The 23,128-nt window shown below is 32.4% G+C and overlaps 1 protein-coding gene across 1 annotated transcript; it reads left to right on the top strand.

The window, feature by feature from the left end:
• Nucleotides 1-537: 537 nt before the first annotated feature.
• LOC140448500 (uncharacterized) lies at nt 538-17,462 on the top strand. Its single transcript, XM_072541583.1, has 2 exons — nt 538-1,594; nt 16,616-17,462. The coding sequence occupies exons 1-2, from the start codon at nt 634-636 to the stop codon at nt 17,389-17,391; spliced, it is 1,737 nt and encodes a 578-aa protein (XP_072397684.1). The 5' UTR covers nt 538-633; the 3' UTR covers nt 17,392-17,462.
• Nucleotides 17,463-23,128: the final 5,666 nt, after the last annotated feature.

Here is a 23,128-nt window from a genome sequence, read left to right as displayed (position 1 = left end):
GGACATACCCGATTCACACATGAATACCTAATGAAGTTCGAGCCGAAGCCCAATTGCCAAACCTGTTCAAGTGTATTAACTGTAAAACACATCCTGATCGAGTGTCCCCGGTACGCAAAACACAGAGTGCAACATAAACTTAAGTCAAATATCAAAGACGTTTTAAACTCACCCGATCAAGTCTTTAACCTAATTGGTTTCTTGAAAGACACAAAGTTATTCAATAGAATGTGACTCCTTGTTTTCCATGTACTCTACCTTTAACTTATAATTTAGTGATAAAACTGTTGTATTATTTAGTTATAGGTTCCAAGCTTATAGATTAACTGTAGCAATTAGTAACATGTGCTTATTGTAATTATTGTACACAATATTGTTTGTGTCAATGGTCATTGCAGCCGAGACACATTAATTTAAATAATAAAAAAATATATTGCATATTATTGTGAGCAAAACTAAAGCAATACAACGAAATGTGCTGGCAAATGCACTGGTATGCACGTCAATATTGAAAAAAAGAAGAAATATTTTGACATAAACAAAACATCTATGCAAAAAATCTAAAATCATGTGTCACATTTTTGTTGAAAAGTATTAGTTTAAGTTTTGTATTACATTTATTTTTAATATATTATGAGCTTCAATATTGAAGACTTTATCAAATCAGAAAATATGTTTCGAAATAAAGGGAAGAGTCCGGAAAAAACAGAAAGCTCTAAAGAAGTACCTACTGCACCGGCAAAAAGAGAAAGGATAATGTCCAAATATTTAGTGATCGACAAAAAATATCTTCAAAAAGATTTACAGCTTACAGATAATATAAAAAGGGAACGTTTACAAAGAAGAGACACCGTTGCAGTAATACAGCATATGAGAGATACTTTACCGCAGTATACCATGTCGGAAATACGTGAATTTAGATTACCATTCCATGAGGCTCTTATTATAAATTTACAAGACAGTGGTTTTTTGAGTGCTTCTTCGTATGTCAAAGAATTGATTGACTATCAGGAAAATATGAGAAAATCCTCCGGACCGGGAAGTAATATTTTTATATTACCTCAACTAAAGTTTGCAAAAGACGAACTTACTACTATATCACAATCGTTGAAAGCTGCTGAAACGTTTCATTTCGAGGGGTTGTACTCCGAAGAATGTCAAGAATTTCTGAACCTTGCTGTCTCGTTTGGTTTTGGCAACTCTGATTGGTGGTGGTTGGGAGAGCAACTTCTACTGCAGTCAATACGTGTTTCTTCTGAATATTCCAAGATCATAGGACATAAATATGAAGCTCTAAGTAGATACGCCTATGCTAGATTTTTAATGGACAATGTGAAAGAGTTTCAAAATGCAGAAAAACAACTACGAATTGCGAGGCATCTGACACAAAATAAGGTATGGACCGGCAAAACTTACTTTCCTGACGAACGAGGAACGCTATATATGCAAACCAATCGAGCAATATTTGATTGCTTACTCAAGGAAGTAAAGGCGATTATGGCGACAGATATGGAGAGGGCCATAATTTTATCAGATCAAGCTAGACGAAGGGCAGCAGAAGCTTGCTTTAGAAATGGCGAAACAAAGGCTTTAGGTAAGTAATAAACTAGATGTTACTATACATAATATGTACTTTGCTAGATAAATAGACAGATTTTGCTGATGAAGCTAGATTTTTAAAAATGAAGATTTTTGTAAATTTAAAGTTGAGAAATTCAAATGGTATTAATTTAGAGAGTTTTAATAATCATAAAAACAAGAAATAAAAAAAAACCTTTTGGTTTTTACAAAAATTGTAGTACTACTAGTGATACTTTGGGTCTCGACTAACGATACAAAAATTAATATTCACTTATTATTTTTATTGATGAAATTTAGTAAAACAATTTCTATTGACACTACAACATAAAAAAACCTTGGGTACATTTGACAAACGTCAGGTTGTGGCATCCAGGATACCTGCATTTTGATCTTGATTTTTGGCTTTCATTAACGAATTTTGGAAGGTGGTTACCTTCCTTTGACCGTAAGCGTTTATCACGGATTGGTGCAGTCTTTCTTTTTTTTTCGGGTTACATTTTCATTTTCTTCGTCACTTTCGTCGGATGTGGGTTCACTTCTGTTCTTGGAGTACAAGAGCGACCTAGCAAGCGAAAACTTAAATGACAGTTAATCTTAAATATGTTTTTTGGGAGTTTCTGCAGCTAAACAATCGTTCTTGTATTGAAGCCAACTAGCTGCAGCAAAAAAATAAACAAAGGCGTATACATCGTATTGTCCATTTATTTGTTCTACTACTCATAGTACTCAAGTACTTTGACATAATCCTATCCAGCAAATCTACCCCACCCATGCTTTCATTGTAGTGCTTAATCACTGCTGGACGATTCATTTCTATGTATTTTTTATCTTTTACCGACCAGCGCCTACACAATCTCAAGGGTTCAGCTCCAAATGCTAATGAAGCCATGTAGATTGGTTTGGAATTAAACCATTTTGTAACAGCTATTTTGTTGTATTTGTAAACGAGCATATCGTGGGAGCCTATTCCTAATTTTTTTAGATCTTTATCTGTCTTAAATGTCACATCAGTTTTTGGTATTTTATTTTTTATTAGTGTTCCTCTTACATAAAGTTTCCGTGAATGTAATGCATCAATCAATATTTTTGACGTAAAATATCTGTCAACAAAAGTAGATACTCCTACTGGCAGAGTATTCTCTAGTATCCCCTATATCCAGCCGTTCTGGTGTAAATACCAAGCTGGATTCAATAAATCTGTCCTTACCTTTATACATGTGAAAATCAAGTGGAATTCCCCCATAGTAGTCACGACAAAATTCTTCAATCCTACAGGGTTAGTTTTTCCTCGCACAAACTGTCTCATTAATACTTTTTTATGAAAGGGAATCATTTGCTCATCGATTAACACTTTTTCAGTTCTTTCATTATTCAGACAAGCTCTTTAAATTTGATCCAACAATGGTTTTTGCTTTCCAGAATCTATCATTGTCTTTAGCTTCCTTCGTTACAGAATCATCGTCAACAATTTTGAGTCACGTTCGAATGACAAAAAACGATTTCTTGACATGTTATCTGAAACTATTGGTACCCTGGTATCCATTTGCCAAAACATTTGGATTTATGGTAAATTATAAATACTAATAGGCAAGCAGCATGCAATAAACATTTTTAATTCTTCTGCAGAAGTCTCCAAAGATTTTCCAGTTTTTTTACTTCCTTCATACGTTATTACTTCACAAGTTATTATCCATACAAACATAGTTATTGGCATATAGAATTACAGTCATTGGCCATTCACAAAATTACAAATTTCCTTTTTTTGTTTGTGCAGATAAGACACAAAACGTTTTTAATTTCTTGTCGTTTCTTTGCACAAGTACCAATATGGTAGCCTCTAACAAAAAATAGACATTTTGTTCCAACTTTTGATTTGGGTATATTATAGAAACAAGAATAACACAATCCTGTATACAAAAGGTTATTTATAGGTAGGTTGGTGTCGTTTGATTCTTTTACCGTTATATCTGAGAGAATTTGTATTTTTTTATTTTCTGGATATCCCTCAGTTTCAAAAAATAACTTTCTTTTAGCCGACTCACCAACATGTTTTTCTTTACTGGTTTTCAAATTTGTACATTTGCTTTTGAATTATTCTTCAAACTTAATGAATTCATGTTGTTGCAGACATAAAAAAATATGAGATCAATTATTACATATTACCGTTTTCCAATACAGAATCAGGAAATTGGGTCCGTGACAATTCTTGTTTTTCTTTGAGGTTAATCACTTCTGGTATGTGTACTCTAACTACACTTTTTAAAGTAGTGCTTTTAATTGTATGATTAATAAGTGTGTCTGATTTCAAAATATTTGTATCTGCAATGTCATCTGTATTTACTATAACATTTTCTTTATTCGCCACAACAGTTTGACATTTTTTGCTCCCGAAATTGACTCTTGTGGCAATTATTTTTATTACTTTCATCTTGGTTTCCTTGCTTTTTGAACTTAATTTGCTTTTGCGTCAATTCGCTTTTGTTTTCGTTTTGATATTATTTTTTCTTGTTTAGCTTTTTCTTCAATTTTACGCCTCTTTGCATTTTACAATCTGAAGAAGTGAGCAGAAAAGGCAACCTTTCTAATTGCTTTTTGCCGTTTCTTTCTGGGGTTTTTGTGCAAAAAAAGAATTTGTCGATTGAGGTGTAAATTTCTTTCGATAATCAGTTGTCTTAATTAACTAAAGGCAGATTACTGGATGTCGATAAAATATCTAAAGTCATTGTTTCTTCTGTAACATCTTTTACAATATATGTAATGTCACCGTTTTCTGGAAGTTGAACTCGAAAATTCGAAAGTAGATTTTCTTCTATAATAACAGGAATATCTTGTATGTTGCATATGATTTTATTGCAACCTTCTGGAATTACCGCTTCTCGAGTTCTCTCACTTAAATCAGGGTGTCGCTTGAAAAAGGATCTATACCAACCTCTTGCGGGCCGATTGTCAGTAAAAGGATTGGCACGTGGATTTGCGCCAAGAAAACCTTTAACCGAGTCTTGTATGTCTTCCAGTCTTACTGGAAAACCTTTGTCTTGGCATGTTATAATCCAATGCTTTAAACAATTATTTTCCTCCAAACAAAGAATAGGATTGGGACAAAGTGTAATTTTTTCATTAAATTTTTCGCTTGCTCTTAACTGCAGTCTTGCTCTTGGCACATTAAATAGTTCAGCGGCTTTTTGTTGGCTCATGTCATTTTCTACGGCTGAAAATCGGACTGAATATCTTATTCTGTATATTGTTTGTGATACGTTTTATCTTTCCGGATATTTGGCATTTTTTATTATAAAAATAAAAATCATTTAATAGTACTAATGTTAGCCGTTTCAAATATAATTCAATATGCCCATATTAGCACTAATTTTATAACAACTAAAATAATTGTAATTTTATAAATACGAATCCGGACAAAAAATATATTCTTATTACACATTACAGTTATTGGCCACCCTGTGGTTTAGTGATTGGCAGTCAGCCGACCACTGGCTATTGCCTAAACAAATAAGAAAAAATGCTTGAAATATCTTATCTTGGACCAAACTAGGCTAAAAAAAGCCTAAATTATAATAAATATGTTAATTTGAAATAGGTACAGGAATTGGCGGGTAGGCCAATCATTATAACACGGACATATATTTAAGATATAGTGCTTAACCATTCAAATTTACCGCCAAAAATGCATAACCTTACTATTAAAACCACTGATAATGTAATGTGTACTTCGCTAAATCGCCATAACACACCAATATACTCAAATACATAATACTATTCGCCAAGATAACTCACCTCGTGAATAGCCTTCCTTAACAAATTCTTTAAAAACTCTTAGAACTCGATGCACCTGTTAAGCTTCAAACAACACACGTCGTAATAACTAGATAATTAACTGAGAGAGATGATAGCTAGACCAAATACACTCGCGATCATAAAATCCGGGTCACCTTGAAAATCACCGATATTTATTTTTTTAAAAAGCTTTATCGTAAATAATAATAACAAAAATACAAACTAATGCATGTTTCTGGAAATTGTTGTCGGCTTAGCGGTTTCCTTTGCAACAAAGAATTTCAATAGTGCCGATTTCGCGGGAAAGCGCACATTTGTGCTTCGACTTTCTGTTCAAACACAACGAACAAACGTTTATTATTGCCACCATTAGTGTTCATTAGTGTCATTATTAGTGTTTATTATTGTTTATTTTTGCCAAAAATACCCTTGACTGTTGATGAAACGGCACAAATTGTTGCGCTGTGAAAGACGGTCACACTCAACGGCAAGTCGCAAGAACTGTTGGCGTAAGCCTTTCTACGGTTCAACGAGTGCTTCAGCGCTTTCAGGAGAGGAGTTTGGTATCCAGACGACCTGGCTCTGGACGAAGAGGAATGACCACGGTACGAGATGACCGTTTTCTAGTGTTTCAGGCTTTACGAAACCGGACCTCAACTACGATTATGCATCGAAATCGTCTACAGGAAGTACGAAATCGCAATGTTAGTTTTGCAACAGTCAGGAGAAGATTTCGTTCTTTTGGACTATCTTCTCGGGTAATGGCTACAGGACCGCCACTTTGCCTGGCGCATCGAGTTGCACGACTAGATTTTGCTCGACAATACGCGCATTGGAACGATTGGAGCAAAGAGTTATTCTCAGATGAATACCGTTTCTGCCTAACTGGATCCAATGGACGTGTAAGAGTTTGGAGGAGAACCGGTGAATGATTTTCACAAGCTTGCATTGCACCAAGAATGCCATTTGGTGAAGGCTCGGTCATGGCTTGGGGAGGTGTATCTTCCGACTTTCGCACAGAATTACCCTTCATCAAAAATGGGTCCTTAACTGCACGAAGGGACATTACGGAGATTCTGGAAGAACATGTTATGCATACCATGGCAAGGCTTGGAAAACGTCGTTTTTATGCAGAACAACGCGCGAACGCACGTTGCCACGATCAGTATGCAATACTTGGACGAAGTTGGAATTACTAGGTTACCCTGGCCAGCTAGGTCTCCGGACCTGAATCCCATCGAACATATCTGGGACGATTTAAAAAAACGTATTCAACCCCTAACATCTCCTCCTAACAACGGACAGGAGCTTAAGGATCTGTTAGTGAGAGAGTGGAATAACATACTGCAACATGTAATCCGGAGAAAAATTGAGAGTATGCCCCGTCGTCTGCAATTGGTCATTAGAGCAAGTAGAGGCAATACACGATATTAGTCATTGAAATTTCACTGACATTTTACCACGTTCTGTATTTTCCATTTTTTTCGTATGCTGTTTTATCAACAATTTGGTTTGTTTTCTGCTTTTTCAACAAAAACAATAAAAAACCGTTTTTTTTTCTTTCAAAGCAAACATTGATGACAAATAAAAAATACGTTAGCCTAAAAAAAAGGTTATTACTGCACCAGAGGCAAAAATATTCCAGAAACTTGAAATTTTCAAGGTGGCCCGGATTTTATGATCGCTAGTATAGCAATATCGCCAAATTTCAGTGCAAATAAATTTATTTCCTTATAGTTTCTGAAAATCTTATTTCGGGTTTTTACTAAAATTAGGCCTAATTTAGGACATACCGGGGAATAATAAGTAAGTACTAATATGCTCAACTATTAGTAAAAGTAAAGGTCGAGAAAAATAGAGAACTAGGAAGGAAAAGACTATGGTGTTTAGGAAACATCCGATAATGGACAGTCCTAAATTGTAAACAGCTATGTAGTACGAGTAGATGAAGGCAGAGAAAAAAAGTTTGAAATTATAGTAACCATCTTCCATTGAAGAGAGGACACTTTAGGAAGTAGAAATTAAAAATTAATAATAAATGAGGAAAAAAAGTCATATGTTTTGTACTTACAAAACAGGACCTCAAGACTTGACGAAACAAAGAAAAGTATGTTAGATGAGCTGAGGAGATCAAAAATGTGGATAATTTAATTAAATTAAAGCTCCTAGAGAAAAGGACTGGTATCTTAAGAAAACTATGATTTTTTGCGCGAAAAATATTAAAAAAGAGTAGAGGGAGGGTAAAGGCAAGCAGCAAAACAAAGTTACTTTTTAACGGATAAAAGTGGATAAGAATTTTATTAAGTGTTCTTAAAGTAAGAGAAGTATAATGGCTTGGTTGGGAACATTAAAACAATATAATATTCTGATCCCCCGTTATTGTAACGGCGTAGCAGTATCAATTTGAATAGTTACATTCAGAATAAGATCTATTTATTTTCAAATTAACTTTATTTTACTAAATAGTCCTACTGCTCAACAACATGAAAGTAAGGTTAGGAGAGCTTACAAGGAAGTAGCAAGGAAATAAATAAATGTTGTTTATTGTGACCTCGATCGATAGAGTGGTTTCCTTACTGCATGAACAGTTGACTTGCCCGTAAAAGAATTCAGAAAAAGTTAATTAGGTTATTCCTCTAAATGCTTCACATCATGATTTCCCAAAGCATGTACGTATTTATTATAATCAGATCTATTCTGTAACTTTTAGCAAATCGAATAGAAATGACCAAGTCGAATCGTAATTACCTGAAATCGGAATGTTGGATATCTATCGCGTCGTTTTTGTGTTTGGATTGGCATTCTGTAACTCACATCGTAATCGGTGTAAATCGAAAACGTGAACTTCTACTTGACGCGCTCAGAAGTTGGTGGCAACCCCGCACTAAAAAGAGAAATAAGTGTTCTGTGACGTTATTTTACTAAAAAGGTTAGTGCGCGCGAAAAATGTATCAAAAAAGAAGATTATATTTCAAGCTTGTCGTCAAGTAGTTTTGATTTGTTTTGGTTAAGTTTAAAAAGTTCGCTATAAGAATACAAAATGCCAAGCGGAACACCAAAGAAAAAGACATCTGCTGAGCAGTTAAATTATTTAGTAAACTTTATCTAAATAAATAACACCACAGACTAAAAAATGTCAGACTAAAAAAGTCAACAAATAAATGTCAAAACAAACGTCAAGACCAATTTCGATGTCGAAATTTGATCTCGACAGAGCTTGTCTACTCGAAATCAATTTCTACACAACATTCAGATAGTAGAGGTCGAGATAAGTTACAGAATACCGATTCCTACAATTCCGATCCGACTTAATGACCTCTATTCGATTTGACTCATTTCTATTCGATTTGTAGTTACAGAATAGGGCTGAATAATAAACTTTTTATTAGCCAGATAAATGGTCCTGAACTACTTGACACAATTTCATTGAATATTTTCACTAGAAACCCAAGATTCAATCTTCGCATTACTAATTATGCATTACAAACGCCTATTAAAAGAACAGTTAAAATTGCGAATGGTAACAGTTTTAAAATTTTTTGGCATTTCCTTTTCTAGATTTAAGGAGCAAATTAGAGAAGAGATTTAAACCAATATAATGAATAATGCCGGTGGCAAACCCCTCCCTCAAAATGTGCCGTAGATTCTCACTGTATTTTGAGAAAATAGTCTGTTTAAAATATCTTAGTGGTAAACATTGATACTCAGGTCCGTACTCAGTTATTGATATAGTTAAAAAGTAAATTAAAAATCAAACATGTGAAGCAGGTTGTAATGTGTTTAAATATATGGAGGAAGAGAAAACGTCTGAGGTACTGAACGTTTTATTTAGATCTGTTGTACAAAAGAGTGATAGCTGTAACAGGTGTTTTAGAACAAAGTATTTAAAGAATTATCAGGAAGCAAAGGGATATAGAGTGTAATGCAAGTTCTTATTTAAATTGTCAATTAAAATGAAAAATAGGACAGAGCCTAAAACCGATTTAGACAACAGAGAGAAAAGTTTGCTAGGTAGAATTATTTTAAATACTTATACCACTGATAAAATGGTGCCTACAGTGCCGAATATTTTAAGAAAATTTGAAGAAACTGGATATACAGGAGGCTAAGATTCTCATTGAAAAGTAATAAAATCGATGTGATTCTGCTGGAGTAAGACGAAAATGATTAGCTTTCTTACGTGTCACGACATCGTACAGAGCCAAATAAAACGATTGTATAATATGATCAAAACTTATATTCATGTTTCGCCTACAATTGCTACTTGTTGGAACGACCATTCCAATGAGGCCCATTTCGAAACCATTAACCAACATTTAATTATTGTTCATGCTGTCAACGAGACAGGCTTTATTCCCACCGCTCAATTAATTTTTAAGACTATCATCACGAAATGAATTTTACGAATTACAAAACATTGCTGGAAGAAAAATTAATTCCTAACCTATCTCCGAAGTCGATCATGGTTATTGACAATGCGCCTTATCACATTGTTCAAAAAGATAAAGCACCGAATTCTGACAGTAGAAAATACATTATGTATGATAGAATGGTTAAGGTCTATAAATACTTATTTTGGCACCAATATGATAAAACCTGATTTGTACAAAATTCTTAAACTATGTGAGCCAAAATGTAAAACGTTCGAGATATATGCAATTTTAACCCAACATAGCCACAGTGTCTTACAAGTACCTTCCTAATATCCAGATTTAAATCTAGTTGAATTAGTTTGGGCATTACAGAAATAATTCGAAATTGTGCAAATTTTTTTTTGACGAATTTAGTGCTGCAGATTGAAAAAATGCTTTGATGACGCAAAAAGTGGGAAAAAAAACTTGGAAGCAAAACTTTTTATTAACGAAGATAATAATCTTTTTATAAAGTTAGGTGGAGATTCTAGTTCCAAAACTGAAAAAGATTACAGTGATTTTGATTCTGACTAATTTCTTAGTCTAGGACTTTCTAAAGCTTTGGAGACATTAGGAAATGCAGAAAGGTCTTAATCTCGATAGAGGAAAAATCAGAATCTGCACCTCCACGTGGTAGAAGGTGGGCAACATCAATGTTGATGTCTAACGCAAATAGGGAGCGAGAGATTGCCGTTATAAGCAATCCCCTGATTACCTACCAACGAATTCGAGCGGATGAGTCAATAGGTAGTAGGACAAACTTTTGTCCTGGAGCTGAGAAATCGGCTCCAAAGGCGAAAGAACCAATAAATTGGTCAACGGCAGAAGAATGCAGAAGACAAGGTGAAAACACTGCATTAAACGTTCAACAGAATATAATAATATAATAATAACGGATTTATTACGGCTGTCGCCGCTTCTCCGCCTCCAATTTTCATCTTTTTCTGTCATATGCAGTTGCCTCTTCTAAGTCTCTTACCGCCATTGCTTTATCAATATCGTTGCGCCAACTTCTCCGTGGTCGTCCTCTCTTTCTTCTTTCAGGAGGGATCCATTCCAGTACTCTTCTAGGCTATCTGTACTCTGGCATTCTTTTAACATGTCAACAAAACATCCCTAGTCATTTATCATGACAAATACGCAAAAAAAGTCAAACCGTTATTGATCGTGGAATTCGGAAACCAAGATCCGGTAAGAAAGGAAAAGATCATGCAAAAGACGAAGCCTTACAGGTCGATGACAAGCAAAATCCTCGTTTAGATAATAAAATTCCAGGTCTAAGAATACACAAATGTAGACCAATAAGACTTGCAACATGGAATGTAAGAAGCTTGTACCAACTAGGAAAATTAGACAATTTAATACAAGAAATGACCAGAATGAAAATAAATAGACATAGAATCTAATAAATCAGTTATAAGCTTCACTCCTTACTCAGAGAGAGTGATAATAGTTCAACTGAAGACAAACATACAACAAGTTAACTTAATTCAAGTATACTCACCAACAGATAAACGAAAGAGGAGATAAACTTGTGGATTTTTGTCAAAATGAACATTTTGAAATAAAGAACACAATGTTCCAACTACCAACAGAAGATTATACACTTGGAGATCTCCTGCAGACAACAAAAAGCGCATAGTCAAAAATCAAATAAACTATTTATATTATTTAAAAATGGATACAAAAACACAATTAAAGCAGTAAAAGTATCCCCGGAGCAAATGTCAATTCACACCATATACCGCTGATAGCTAGAATTCAAGTAAAAATCAAAAGATTGTAATACCTTTAAAACAAACAACCGTTTGATTATACAAAATTAAGAAAAAGAGAAATACATAAAGTGATCCAACAAGTCAACTCAAATCTAAGAGAAGTAGGAGAAAAAATCTTAACATTTGAAGATGTCAATGAAAAGTGGAGCAATATTCAAAAAGCATTACGAAAGGAACAGAAGACAAGAACCAAAATATCAAGAAACATAAAGTAAAATTAAAGCAGAGATAAAAAAGGCCAAGGGAAAGTGGTTAACAGATTAATGCATAGAAATAGAAGAGTATGGCAGAAAATAAGACAGCTTTAATATGCATAAAAAATAAAAGAAATAACAAATATCAAAAAGCAAGCACACTATGGGATACTCATTGCAGAGATAATAATGGTAAACTCCATGGTAATAATGGTTTTGGCAATAGAATGATACAAGAAGAACTACAGGAACAAACAGGACTGAAAATAATAAAATGCGAATTAGAACAGTCAATCAGAAATGCAAAGACCACAAAACCAGTAGGCCCAGATCAGATACCGACTGAGCTAATTAAATGCATTGATAAAGAAACACTGCATATACTTCTAAATCTGTTCAACAAAGTGTATACAACAGGAGTAATGCCTGAAGATTGGTTACTGTCCACGTTTGTAACACTACCAAAGTCAGTACATGCGACAGAATGCTCCCAGAACAATATCCTTAATAAGCCACACATTTAAAATATTTCTCAAAATAATACATGGAAGACTGTACAAAAAAATAGAAGAAGATATAGATGAAACCCAGTTTTGGATTCAAAGGAGGACTAGGAACGAGAGAGACTCTCTTCGCGCTTTAAGGTTCTCGCTCAAAGACGACTAGATATGAACCAGGATCTCTATGTCTGCTTTATAGATTATCAAAAGGCTTTTGATAGAGTACGACATCAGAAACTCGTAAAACTGTTAAAAGAAAAGAATGTGGATAGTAGACACATTGTTGATTAAAAGAATGTTTAACTATTCCTAAAATATTACATTTTTTTTTTATTTAAAGAGACAATGTCGCATCAACCCAAACGTTATTAGCGACATTCCTGTAACATTTGTAATAATATTAAATTTAACATTTGTAATAATCAATCATTGTAACAATTAATTACAATTTGTGAACAATTGAACATTTGTAACAATTAATTAAGTTATATTTTGTGTAACATATTTATACATTTTAAGTAACCTAATAAATTGTCCGGAACTAAACTTTTGTTGAGGAGTGCTTTTAGGTTATTTGGCAAATTGTAAAACTGTCTTTGGTTTACATATTTAGGACAGTCTATCAAGAAGTGCTTTATACTGTCTACTGTATTGCATATTTCGCATTTTGGTGTTTCACTATTTAAGAAGAGATATGCGTGAGTATACCTACAGTGTCCAAGTAGTAGACGTGTAATAATAGTTTGGCATCTTCTACTTCTGGCTACGGACTTCCATGAAAAAATGTCACTTTTGATGGTTCTAAGTTTCGCACTAGAGTCACTCCACTCCGGATCCACGCACTTAACACCTTATTTTTGAAATAAACTTTTAGATCGACTGCGACACTCCGACACTTCATTCCCTTCTATGCCATTGAAGTAGAGACTTGAATTTTAATGTTGGCTTAATTGAGATGTGTCACTTTCCGCATCCGATGCCTCACTGTCAAGATAATTATGGATTGTTTTCCTTATTGCTGAACCAATTTTAGCTTTTTTATATTTTGCCTGGACTTTAGGTGGTGGAAAAATGTTACATTCTTTTAAAGATAGATCTGCTTCAGGTGAAATAATTTCATCAAATTTACGTTTTGGATGATTAATTATATGACTTTCCTTATTTGATAATGCATCTACTTAGTTCAGTATCTCCGGGATATTCAAAATATACATTTGTTCACACTGAGAAGGGTTTGTGTCATTGGGTGCTTGCAAGGATATATTTGTTGCAATGGATACCGATGCTTCATTGTTTTGGTTGGGGTTTAGTTGAGTTAGTATTTCGAAGCACTGTAAAGCAATGTGACCTGGCTCCTTACATCTAAAGCAAACTAAACTGTCTTGAGAAATAAATATTCTATATATCGTGTTGTCAAAAACAAGAGTAAATGATTCTGGTAGTGTTAGACTGTGAGGACTGATATAGATTTATCTTCGAAAACTAAGGATGTGATTGTACTCAGGCATAGAAGCACTGATTTTGAGCAATGTCATGGGGGAGACAGGAACTATGTCAATTTTTTGTAAGTCATTGATTAGCAAGTCGTGAAGTATTGAGGGGCATATGGTGGAGAGCACAAGTCGTTCCGCTGTGTAACTAACCTTCTTGTTCTGACAATTTCACCTTGTATTTCTATTTGACCATGATTATTCATAAAATCATCCACTGTTTGTTTATTGGATAAATACATACATATGCGATTATTAGATAATCTAGAAGAGAAGATTATATTTTTCGGTTGAATTATATTTCCAAGTGGGTAAAGGTAAAGAAGGGAGAAGACTTTAAAGTAAATTGCACTCTCGACGCTGCCAAAGAGTATGACTGTGATGCGTTTATTTGACTTTGATGGTCTTGTATTGTAGAATTATTGTGTGATTCCATGTTTGAATTCATTTCGATAAACGTTAAGTGAAAAGTCAGTCCGACCCTGTACACCTGCTAAAATAAGTATATCGGTCTTTACTAAAAGCGCTTATTTTGCTGGTAAAACTGGATTTGTTTATTGACAACAATAAAAAATAATTGCAATTTGCTGATTTTATTGCTAATTTAACTGTATATTATGTAAAGAATTTGTACACTTACAGTTTATTTCAATATATCACTGAGATTCACAATTTATAGCTTATATTAAACTTTGTTAATGTTAAAAATATTCGGTAGGCGAGCGGTTTACCCCTATAAGCAGAGCATCAACCGACTAAAATTCTTTTTGCATTTCTAATGCACCAAACCTTTTTTATTCGATTCTATATATTTTTTAAATTTTTACAGGTGGGCCGGCAATTGTTATTAACAAATAACTTATACAAAAAAGCAATTTCACCGAATTGTTTCGGAATCAATTTTTTTAGGTGTATCTCATCAAAATAAACACTTTTTCTTTCTTGATAATTTTTCGAAAAATGCTTCCTTTTCGAGTTATTTGCATTTTTTTGTTGAAAAAATGCCGTAATTAGTGATTTTTGGGATTTTTTTTCTAAAAAACTACCAAATGAATTGCAATTTTACAAATAGCTTTATAATCTTTAAACCGTCGTGTACAAGTTAGAATATTTTGATAAGGTTAAATGGTTTCTATCTCGCTAAAAACGTGGACCCAAATATTTCGAATATGCCTTTCGAGAGTATCCCGCTAAGCGTGTATAGCGGTTGAGGTGCTGTAGGCGCTAAAAAAAATGCATCTAATGAAAAATTACCACCTTCGAAACCAGCATTATTACAACATTACTTAAGAGCAAAGTGGCAAATAAATGAATGGATTCAAGCAAAAAACAATATTACTTCATCTCTTGATCCATTAACCCATGGTTGGACAATGGAAAATAATTGTTTCGATTTTAATTATTTTGAAGGCGAAACTAGTTTAGATATGCTACAAAAGTATTTCTGCTCATGTACCGGAAAATGTTCTACGAAAAATTGTAATTGTATTTCCTATAATTTAGAATGCTGCGCAGTATGTGCATGTACACCAGAGAATTGTAAAAATGTTAAAGACGACTCTATTGAAGACAATGAAATCAGCTTATTAGATGGAAATCCTGTTGCTGTTGACGAAAATTTTCAAATTATTGACAATGAAAACGATGTATAATTAATATTATATTTTTCAATGAAAATTAATTATTATATTGCTTAATGTATTTCACTGTAATAAAACATTCAATAATATAGTCACCACGTATATTAAAAGAAAAATTACACTATTATAGCATTGTAAAAAATTAATTTTAATTGTTTTAATTATAATATGTCTATTTAAAAATAATTAAAAATATCTTTTTTTTAATAAATTGTACGTAATATTTGTATTGAATTATTTTTTTAAATTTAAACAAATATTTCTACGTGCCGCACGCCTGTATCGCCGCAACCGCTGTACACACTTAGCGGTAGACTGCTCGAAAGGCATATTCGAAATATTTGGGTCCACGTTTTTAGCGAGATAGAAACCATTTAACCTTATCAAAATATTCTAACTTGTACACGACGGTTTAAAGATTATAAAGCTATTTGTAAAATTGCAATTCATTTGGTAGTTTTTTAAAAAAAAAATCCCAAAAATCACTAATTACGGCATTTTTTCAACAAAAAAATGCAAATAACTCGAAAAGGAAGCATTTTTCGAAAAATTATCAAGAAAGAAAAAGTGTTTATTTTGATGAGATACACCTAAAAAAATTGATTCCGAAACAATTCGGTGAAATTGCTTTTTTGTATAAGTTATTTGTTAATAACAATTGCCGGTCCACTTGTAAAAATTTTAAAAAATACATTTCATCTTGGAAAAATATATGGAATCGAATAAAAAACGTTTGGTGCATTAGAAATGCAAAAAGAATTTTAGTCGGTATATTGTGTTTCTAAGCGTCTTTTGAGGGGTAAACCGCTCGCCTAACATTGAATACAACATTATAGTAATCGATGCCAAAATATTATAATTACATATTCGAATTTGCCTCTTCACAAACTGCTTTTAATATATCTACAAGGACCCGAGTGGTATGTTTATATCCATTACTTATCTCTTAATCCGTCCTACGTAAAACTGCAAGCATGAGTTTCTATTTTTTTCGTCGAACACTTTCTCTGTCTTACACTCACCTAAACTTTACGCAGACATGATTTCTCCCACCGGCCATGGTTCGTTCCGGCAGCTGTACTTATGTTTGTTTTTTTACTATATGATGACAGTTGTAAAGTTAGATATTAAATCATTGTTTTTGATAATTTTTTCTTGGGGTTAATTTTATAAATAAATAAATAAAAAATATAGTAATAAAATTGTTTATTGTTTTTCTTTTATTTTTCAGTGTTAAAAGGAATTTGCGAGCTCGAAACTAAACGTGCAAAATCTGCAATAAATACTTTTTTAAGAGCTTTAGGGATACAGGAACGTTACGGTACAATAGAGGGAATATGCAAAATTAAAATACATCTAGCCAAAGCATACTTAATGGACAAGTGTACTAATTCTTCTCTTAAAATTTTGATGGAATTAAAAGAACATGCTGAAGAGAATGATCTTCCGTTTTATCTAGGACAAGCATATAAAAATCTCGGAGAGTACTACTTGTTAATCGGTGATCCTGATAAAGCTACACCCCTTTTAGATGAATCAATAAAAATATTTCTATCTTGCAAAGACAAAAAGAAAGAAGCGAGTGAGGCAAGACACTTGAGAGCAATTTCTGGTGGTCTGCAGCTATTTCCAAAATATGTTCAAGTATTACTAAAAGCAGGCAAACCAGGTATTATTGGTAAACGAAATTTGGCTTCTATTTTAGCATGGAAAAATAATAGAAGCGACTTTTGGAGCAGCAAAGAACATATCATACCTTATACTTCATGTGACAGTATTATAATAGAAAGTATCAAAAAGGTTGCAGAAAGTCGTGCCGATATACTTGATGCTAAGTTTCGTACTCTGTCAAGAAGTGTACTTCAAACCGCTGATAAAGTATCTTCATCGGAAGAAGATTCAGAAATTAACGTGACTGATGCTGAAACTGATGTACAATCGCTTCAGGATGTTTTTACCCAAGAAGTGATTCCAGAAAAGTCATACGAAGAAATGCCCCAAGATTAAGAATAAAAAATGTAAAATATTTAGTGCATTATATTTTAATTATTTCTAATAAATTACACAGTATAAATATTACAAAATATCTAACTAGTTTTTTTTAATAAATATCCAAACAATTATTTTATCATAGTCCACGCAGTTCACAAACTCTTGGTCTGATCTGTAAACATCTGTGTAAGATATACAGCAAAGGAAATATTATTTTCAACACAATGCAACCCAATAGTTACTAGAGAACATTCTATGGGTGTATAGAACAACTGGAAATATTTAAATGATACATTTAAACATTTTTAAATTACTTATAGTCTTTTAATATTTCACATATCCATTAATTATATTATTTGGCTGTAATGGTGATACAGAGCGTGTTATGCAGAAAAGAATAAATAAATACCTACAATAAGCCTAATAATAATATATGGAAATCGAGGATTTACCCAACTAAAACGAAATTCAACAAAACTGTAAAATCTCTGTAAAAAAAACATCAAGAAGACCGTACAGAACACGTCATAGAGAAAAACCGAAGTCTCAAATGAATCAAACCGAAACTAGAAAATAAAAACATAATATTCATTAAAAATGAACAAGAACAACTAAAAAAAAGTATTGTTCTGAAGCTATTTTCTTGTGGCATTTTAAATTAATTTATATTTAAATTGGAATAAGCCACATTAAAGGTTAAAATACGTTTATTGACGTTTCAATTTCCACTTCGGAAATCGTTCTCAAAATACAAACATTAGTAAATTATTTAAATGGGAATAAGCCACATTAAAGGTTAAAATACGTTTATTGACGTTTCAATTTCCACTTCGGAAATCGTTCTCAAAATACAAACATTAGTAAATTTACTAATGTTTGTATTTTGAGAACGATTTCCGAAGTGGAAATTGAAACGTCAATAAACGTATTTTAACCTTTAATGTGGCTTATTCCCATTTAAATATAAATTAAAAAAAAAGTAAAACTGATATAGCAAACTCAATTGAAAAATTCTACGCCGATCTGTATCGTTCCAGAAACGATTTTGATAACTCATCAAAGCAGAACTTGAGAAAGCAGAACTCAATTGAAAAGTTCTACGCCGATCTGTATCATTCCAGAAACGATCCCCCTAACTCATCAAAGAAGAACTTTAGAAGGCAGATAACAAATGTCAACTCAGAAGTGATACCTGAAATAAGCCACTTAGAAATAGAAAGAGCAGTAAAAGAAATAAAAAGGAATAAAGCTCCTGGAAGCAATAGAATCCTAGCAGAAACGCTGAAGGAAGGCGGAAAAGAATCCATCAGATATCTAAAAATACTATTGAATAAATGTCTATTCGAATGCAACAATTAAATTTGACGGATATCAACCAGTAGAACAAGCCGGATATAGAACAGGGTACAGCACCTGCGGCCATCTATATACTTTGAAAATCCTAATAGACTAATAAGACTAAAGAATACAATCTCCCATTATGTCTGGCTTTGATAGATTATGAAAAAGGTTTCGATAGTGTAGAACTGTGGACAATAGAAGAAGCATTAGTCAAAAACCGGATCGATTATACATAATATTTACGAACAAGCTAAAATGATAGTGACGTTGTGTAATGGAATCGAAAAAAGACCAGTGAAATCAACCGAAGCGTAAGATAAGAAGACACAATATCTCCAAAATTATTTACAGCTGCCCTAGAAGATATCTTTAAGTCTATAGACTGGGAACATAAGGGAATTCCTATTAACGGAAGATACTTGAACCGTCTTAGATACGCAGATGATGTTGCACTAATAGCAGACACGTGAAATGCACTAAATACGATTATTGAAGAGCTACACAGAGAATCCCTAAAAAATGGACTGAAAATAAATTTCAGCAAAACTAAACTAATGTCTAATAAAGATGACAAACCTATGATAAACATCCAAGGGACAGAACAAGTAGATAAATATACATATCTGGGCCAAAATTTTTAAGGTAAGCAAAGAAAATTAGACGACCGAAATAAGCAGACATGTAAAAATGGGATGGGCAGCATTCGGAAGACTCTCATATGTATTTAAAAATAAAAACATCCCTTAATGACTGCGAACCAAAGTGTTTAATTTCTGTATCCTACCTGTACTTACATATGAATCTCAAACCTGGACATTCACTAAAATAAACATGAAAAAGATCAGAAAAACTCGGAGAGCTATGGAGCTACAGATGCTAGGTATCTCACTCAAAGACCATAAACCCAATGAAGACATTCGTAATAGAACAAAACTAATAGATGCGGTCCAACAGGCAGCTAAACTGAAATAGAAATGGGTTAGTCATAACAAGCGTCTTAAGGATGGTCGATGGAATAAAGAAATCGGATATTGGCAGCCATATGAAGCCAAAAGATCACGAGTAAGACCGCAAATACGCTGGAGCGACGATATTAAAAGAACTGCAGGACCAATAGGAAAACCAAAATGGAAACGTCTTCAAACAACAGAGATGAATGGCGAGAATTAGGAGAGGCCTATATTCGGCAATCCAAATACTATGTACAAACTAAACTTTTTCTTAAAAACCATCCTGAAATTTACATTGTCAAAAGCGACAAAGGTAACGTAAGTGTATGTAACGTTATGTATAAAGAGGATTACCTAGAAAAAACTGGAGAACTCTTAAATGATACTAAGTATTACACTACACTTAGAAGGAGTACTGTTTGTACTTTGCAACAAAAAGCAAATTGTCTAGTATCTAAATTAAACAGAAAGAAATTTATTGATAATAAAAAAGCAGAAGAGCTCAAAATTTATAATTCTATTGCTCCACGGTTTTATGCCATACCTAAAATACATAAACCAACTTTATCTATGAGACCAATTGTTTCATCTTTATGCCCTCCTAATGGACCAATAGCACAGCTCCTCACTGACATCTTAACTAATGCTTATAATTTAAATAACAATTTTTACATTAAAGATTCATTTGATTTTAGTTCTTTAATTAATAATTTCCAATTACCACAAAATTATGTTCTAAAGAGCGTTTCACGTTAAGAAAATAACATTAGGCTTATGGAGATCAGTGTTGCCAAAACTCTCAGGCATGCGGTTTACTAGATTGTCGATATATTTTTCGAATTTCCATTTTCAATTAACATTTAACTGTAAAGACAGAATAACAACTGAAAAACCACAAAGCCTTATTATTATTATGTAGTCTCGGAGAACGACATAAAATCGCTGTCATACGCACACCGTATTATTTTAAGTTGCAATTAGTAATTAGATATACGCATTCCAAGCGGTCCGTTTATTTGCTTATCTTTAATATGCGACAAAGTGCATGATTTAACTAAGCAATATTTTCTACTGATTTCTATGATTCATGGTATATGATATTCTTACCGAAAAACAAATAAACTGTTGTTACTATAATTAAAATAAGATAAAATAAAATTATCTTTTGTAAATACTATTTATTTAATTAAAATCATGTTCCCTACTTTTCATCTCTTGTTTCGAATGGACACTGTTGGTCAATTACGTTAAAAAACAATTATTTAATTCATGTCTGTGAAAACGAAAATTTCAAATTATAAAACCCTGAATCTTGCTTGTGTTCATCGTGGCAACGCTGCGCTTCTATCGTCCATAAGAAATACATGGCCCTATCTCCGCAATGTTATTTTCTTAACGTGGAACGCTGTATAGTTAGTTTTGATGTAACATCCCTTTTTACCAATTTACCTTTAGATTTAATCATAAGTAGTGTTGAAAAACATTGGAATGAGATTTCGCAACACACTAATATTGACTTATTACATTTCAAAACACTTATCAACTTTGTTTTTGATTCTAATATTTTTATATTGTTGGTGTTTTGTTTAAACAAATTTTTGGTAGTCCTATGAGATCTAGTCTTTTACCCATTCTATGTCATGGATGATGTTATCAGTGATTGTATCAACAATTGCACTTTTTTCATTCCTTTTATTAAAAGATATGTAGATGATTTAGTTTTATCATTTCCTAAACACAGAATTCATGAAACAGTCAACATTTTCAACATTCATAATCAACATATACAATTTACAGTTGAGGAAGAGATAGATAATTCTCTACCATTCCTTGACATGAGAATTGTAAGAAATACAGACAATATGTTGAAAACCAGATGGTTTAGAAAACCCATATGTAGTAATAGATTTATAAGCTATTTTTCTCATCATCCAAATAAGATGAAAATGAACCTTATATCAGGATTAAAAGAACGTGTTTTAAAGCTTTCTCATCCAGATTATCTATAAGAAGATCTTCAATTGTTAAAAATATTTTAATTGAAAACTCTTATTCTCCAGATATGCTACATAGGATGCTTTTTTCTAATATTGTTAATATAAATAACTTAAGACCATTTTTTGCTAAATCTCAAAACATTGTATCTAACAATCAGAATATCTATTATCATTCACTACCTTTTATACCATCATTAACACTTAAATTAATACAAACACTAAAGATTATTGACAGTATAAAAATAGCAACAAAGAACATCAAAACTATTTCATCTTTATATTCCAAAACTAAATATCCTATAGACAAATTTGAAAAAACAAATGTAGTATACAGCATTAGTTGTACTCAGTGTGAAGCTGAGTATGTTGGTGAGACCGAAAGAAATCTTTCAAATCGCATTATTTCTCACAAAAGTGATTGCAGAATTAAAAAACCATCTTGTGTTTTGGCAGAGCATGTAATCGATAAAGACCGTATTATGGATTTTGATAAAATTAAAATTTTATGTAGTGAAAGTCATAAATTCAAAAGGACTTTTTTGGAAATGGTTTGTATTAGCAAAAGTAATAATAATTTAAACAAAAGATCAGAAATTCAAAATTTAACCAAAATTTATAATTACCGATATTATTTCTTTATAATTTTTATATGAATCTTGTAAAATATCACATTTTGATTTAATTTTCCATATATCTGTTACATTTTTTTCAGACATCTATCAATGGTGAATAAATCTTCTTCTTTTTTGTTACTAAACAAAAAATAATTTTTAAACAAAATTTTATTTTTAGCAATATAATTGTCAAAAATAAAAATTTTTAAGTTGGCATTTATGACATTGAGGCTTATTTGTAATTGGTCGCTATTTTAACTTACTTATAAATTAAATTGTTTTTGTCTTAAGAAAATGTTTTCAAAATTATTTGAAAACATTATTACGACATTATTTTCAGTTTTTCCTTATTTATTTATTTTCAGGTTAATATTGTATCCGTTAAAAAGATATTAAACATTTTATTAGTTTGTATACCGTATAAACATTTAAGTCCAGGACATCTGCATATTGTGCCCAAAATATTTTTTAAAATGGTTTCTCTATTATTTAATTTGACCTGTTTAATAAAAGACAAAAGCTAGCGGATTTCTCTGAATTGTGTTTTATACGTTTTGTGAACGTTTACCCTGTATTTATACTTTTCAGATAACTTCAAGCATTATAGCCTTCACTAAGCGTATTAGTTTGCCGAGTTAAATTCGTCCATGGCTTCACACAACTTATAAGCTATTATAAGCTGACGATCAAGGAAAATATGGAAGGTGTTAAAATTAAATTCACTCACTAAAATCTATCAACCTATTCAATAAAGATATAAAATAAGGAGTAAATATGTAAGATGAAGGGTATCATCCATTAATACTTTACTGTAAATCTATTAAATCTGTTGGCTATTTATAGTTATCTA

The sequence above is a fragment of the Diabrotica undecimpunctata genome, chromosome 8 (genome assembly GCF_040954645.1).
Source record: "Diabrotica undecimpunctata isolate CICGRU chromosome 8, icDiaUnde3, whole genome shotgun sequence".
Lineage (NCBI taxonomy): Eukaryota > Metazoa > Arthropoda > Insecta > Coleoptera > Chrysomelidae > Diabrotica > Diabrotica undecimpunctata.
The sequence above is the reverse complement of the archived record's forward strand: the minus strand, read 5'-3'. Positions and strand labels throughout refer to the sequence as shown.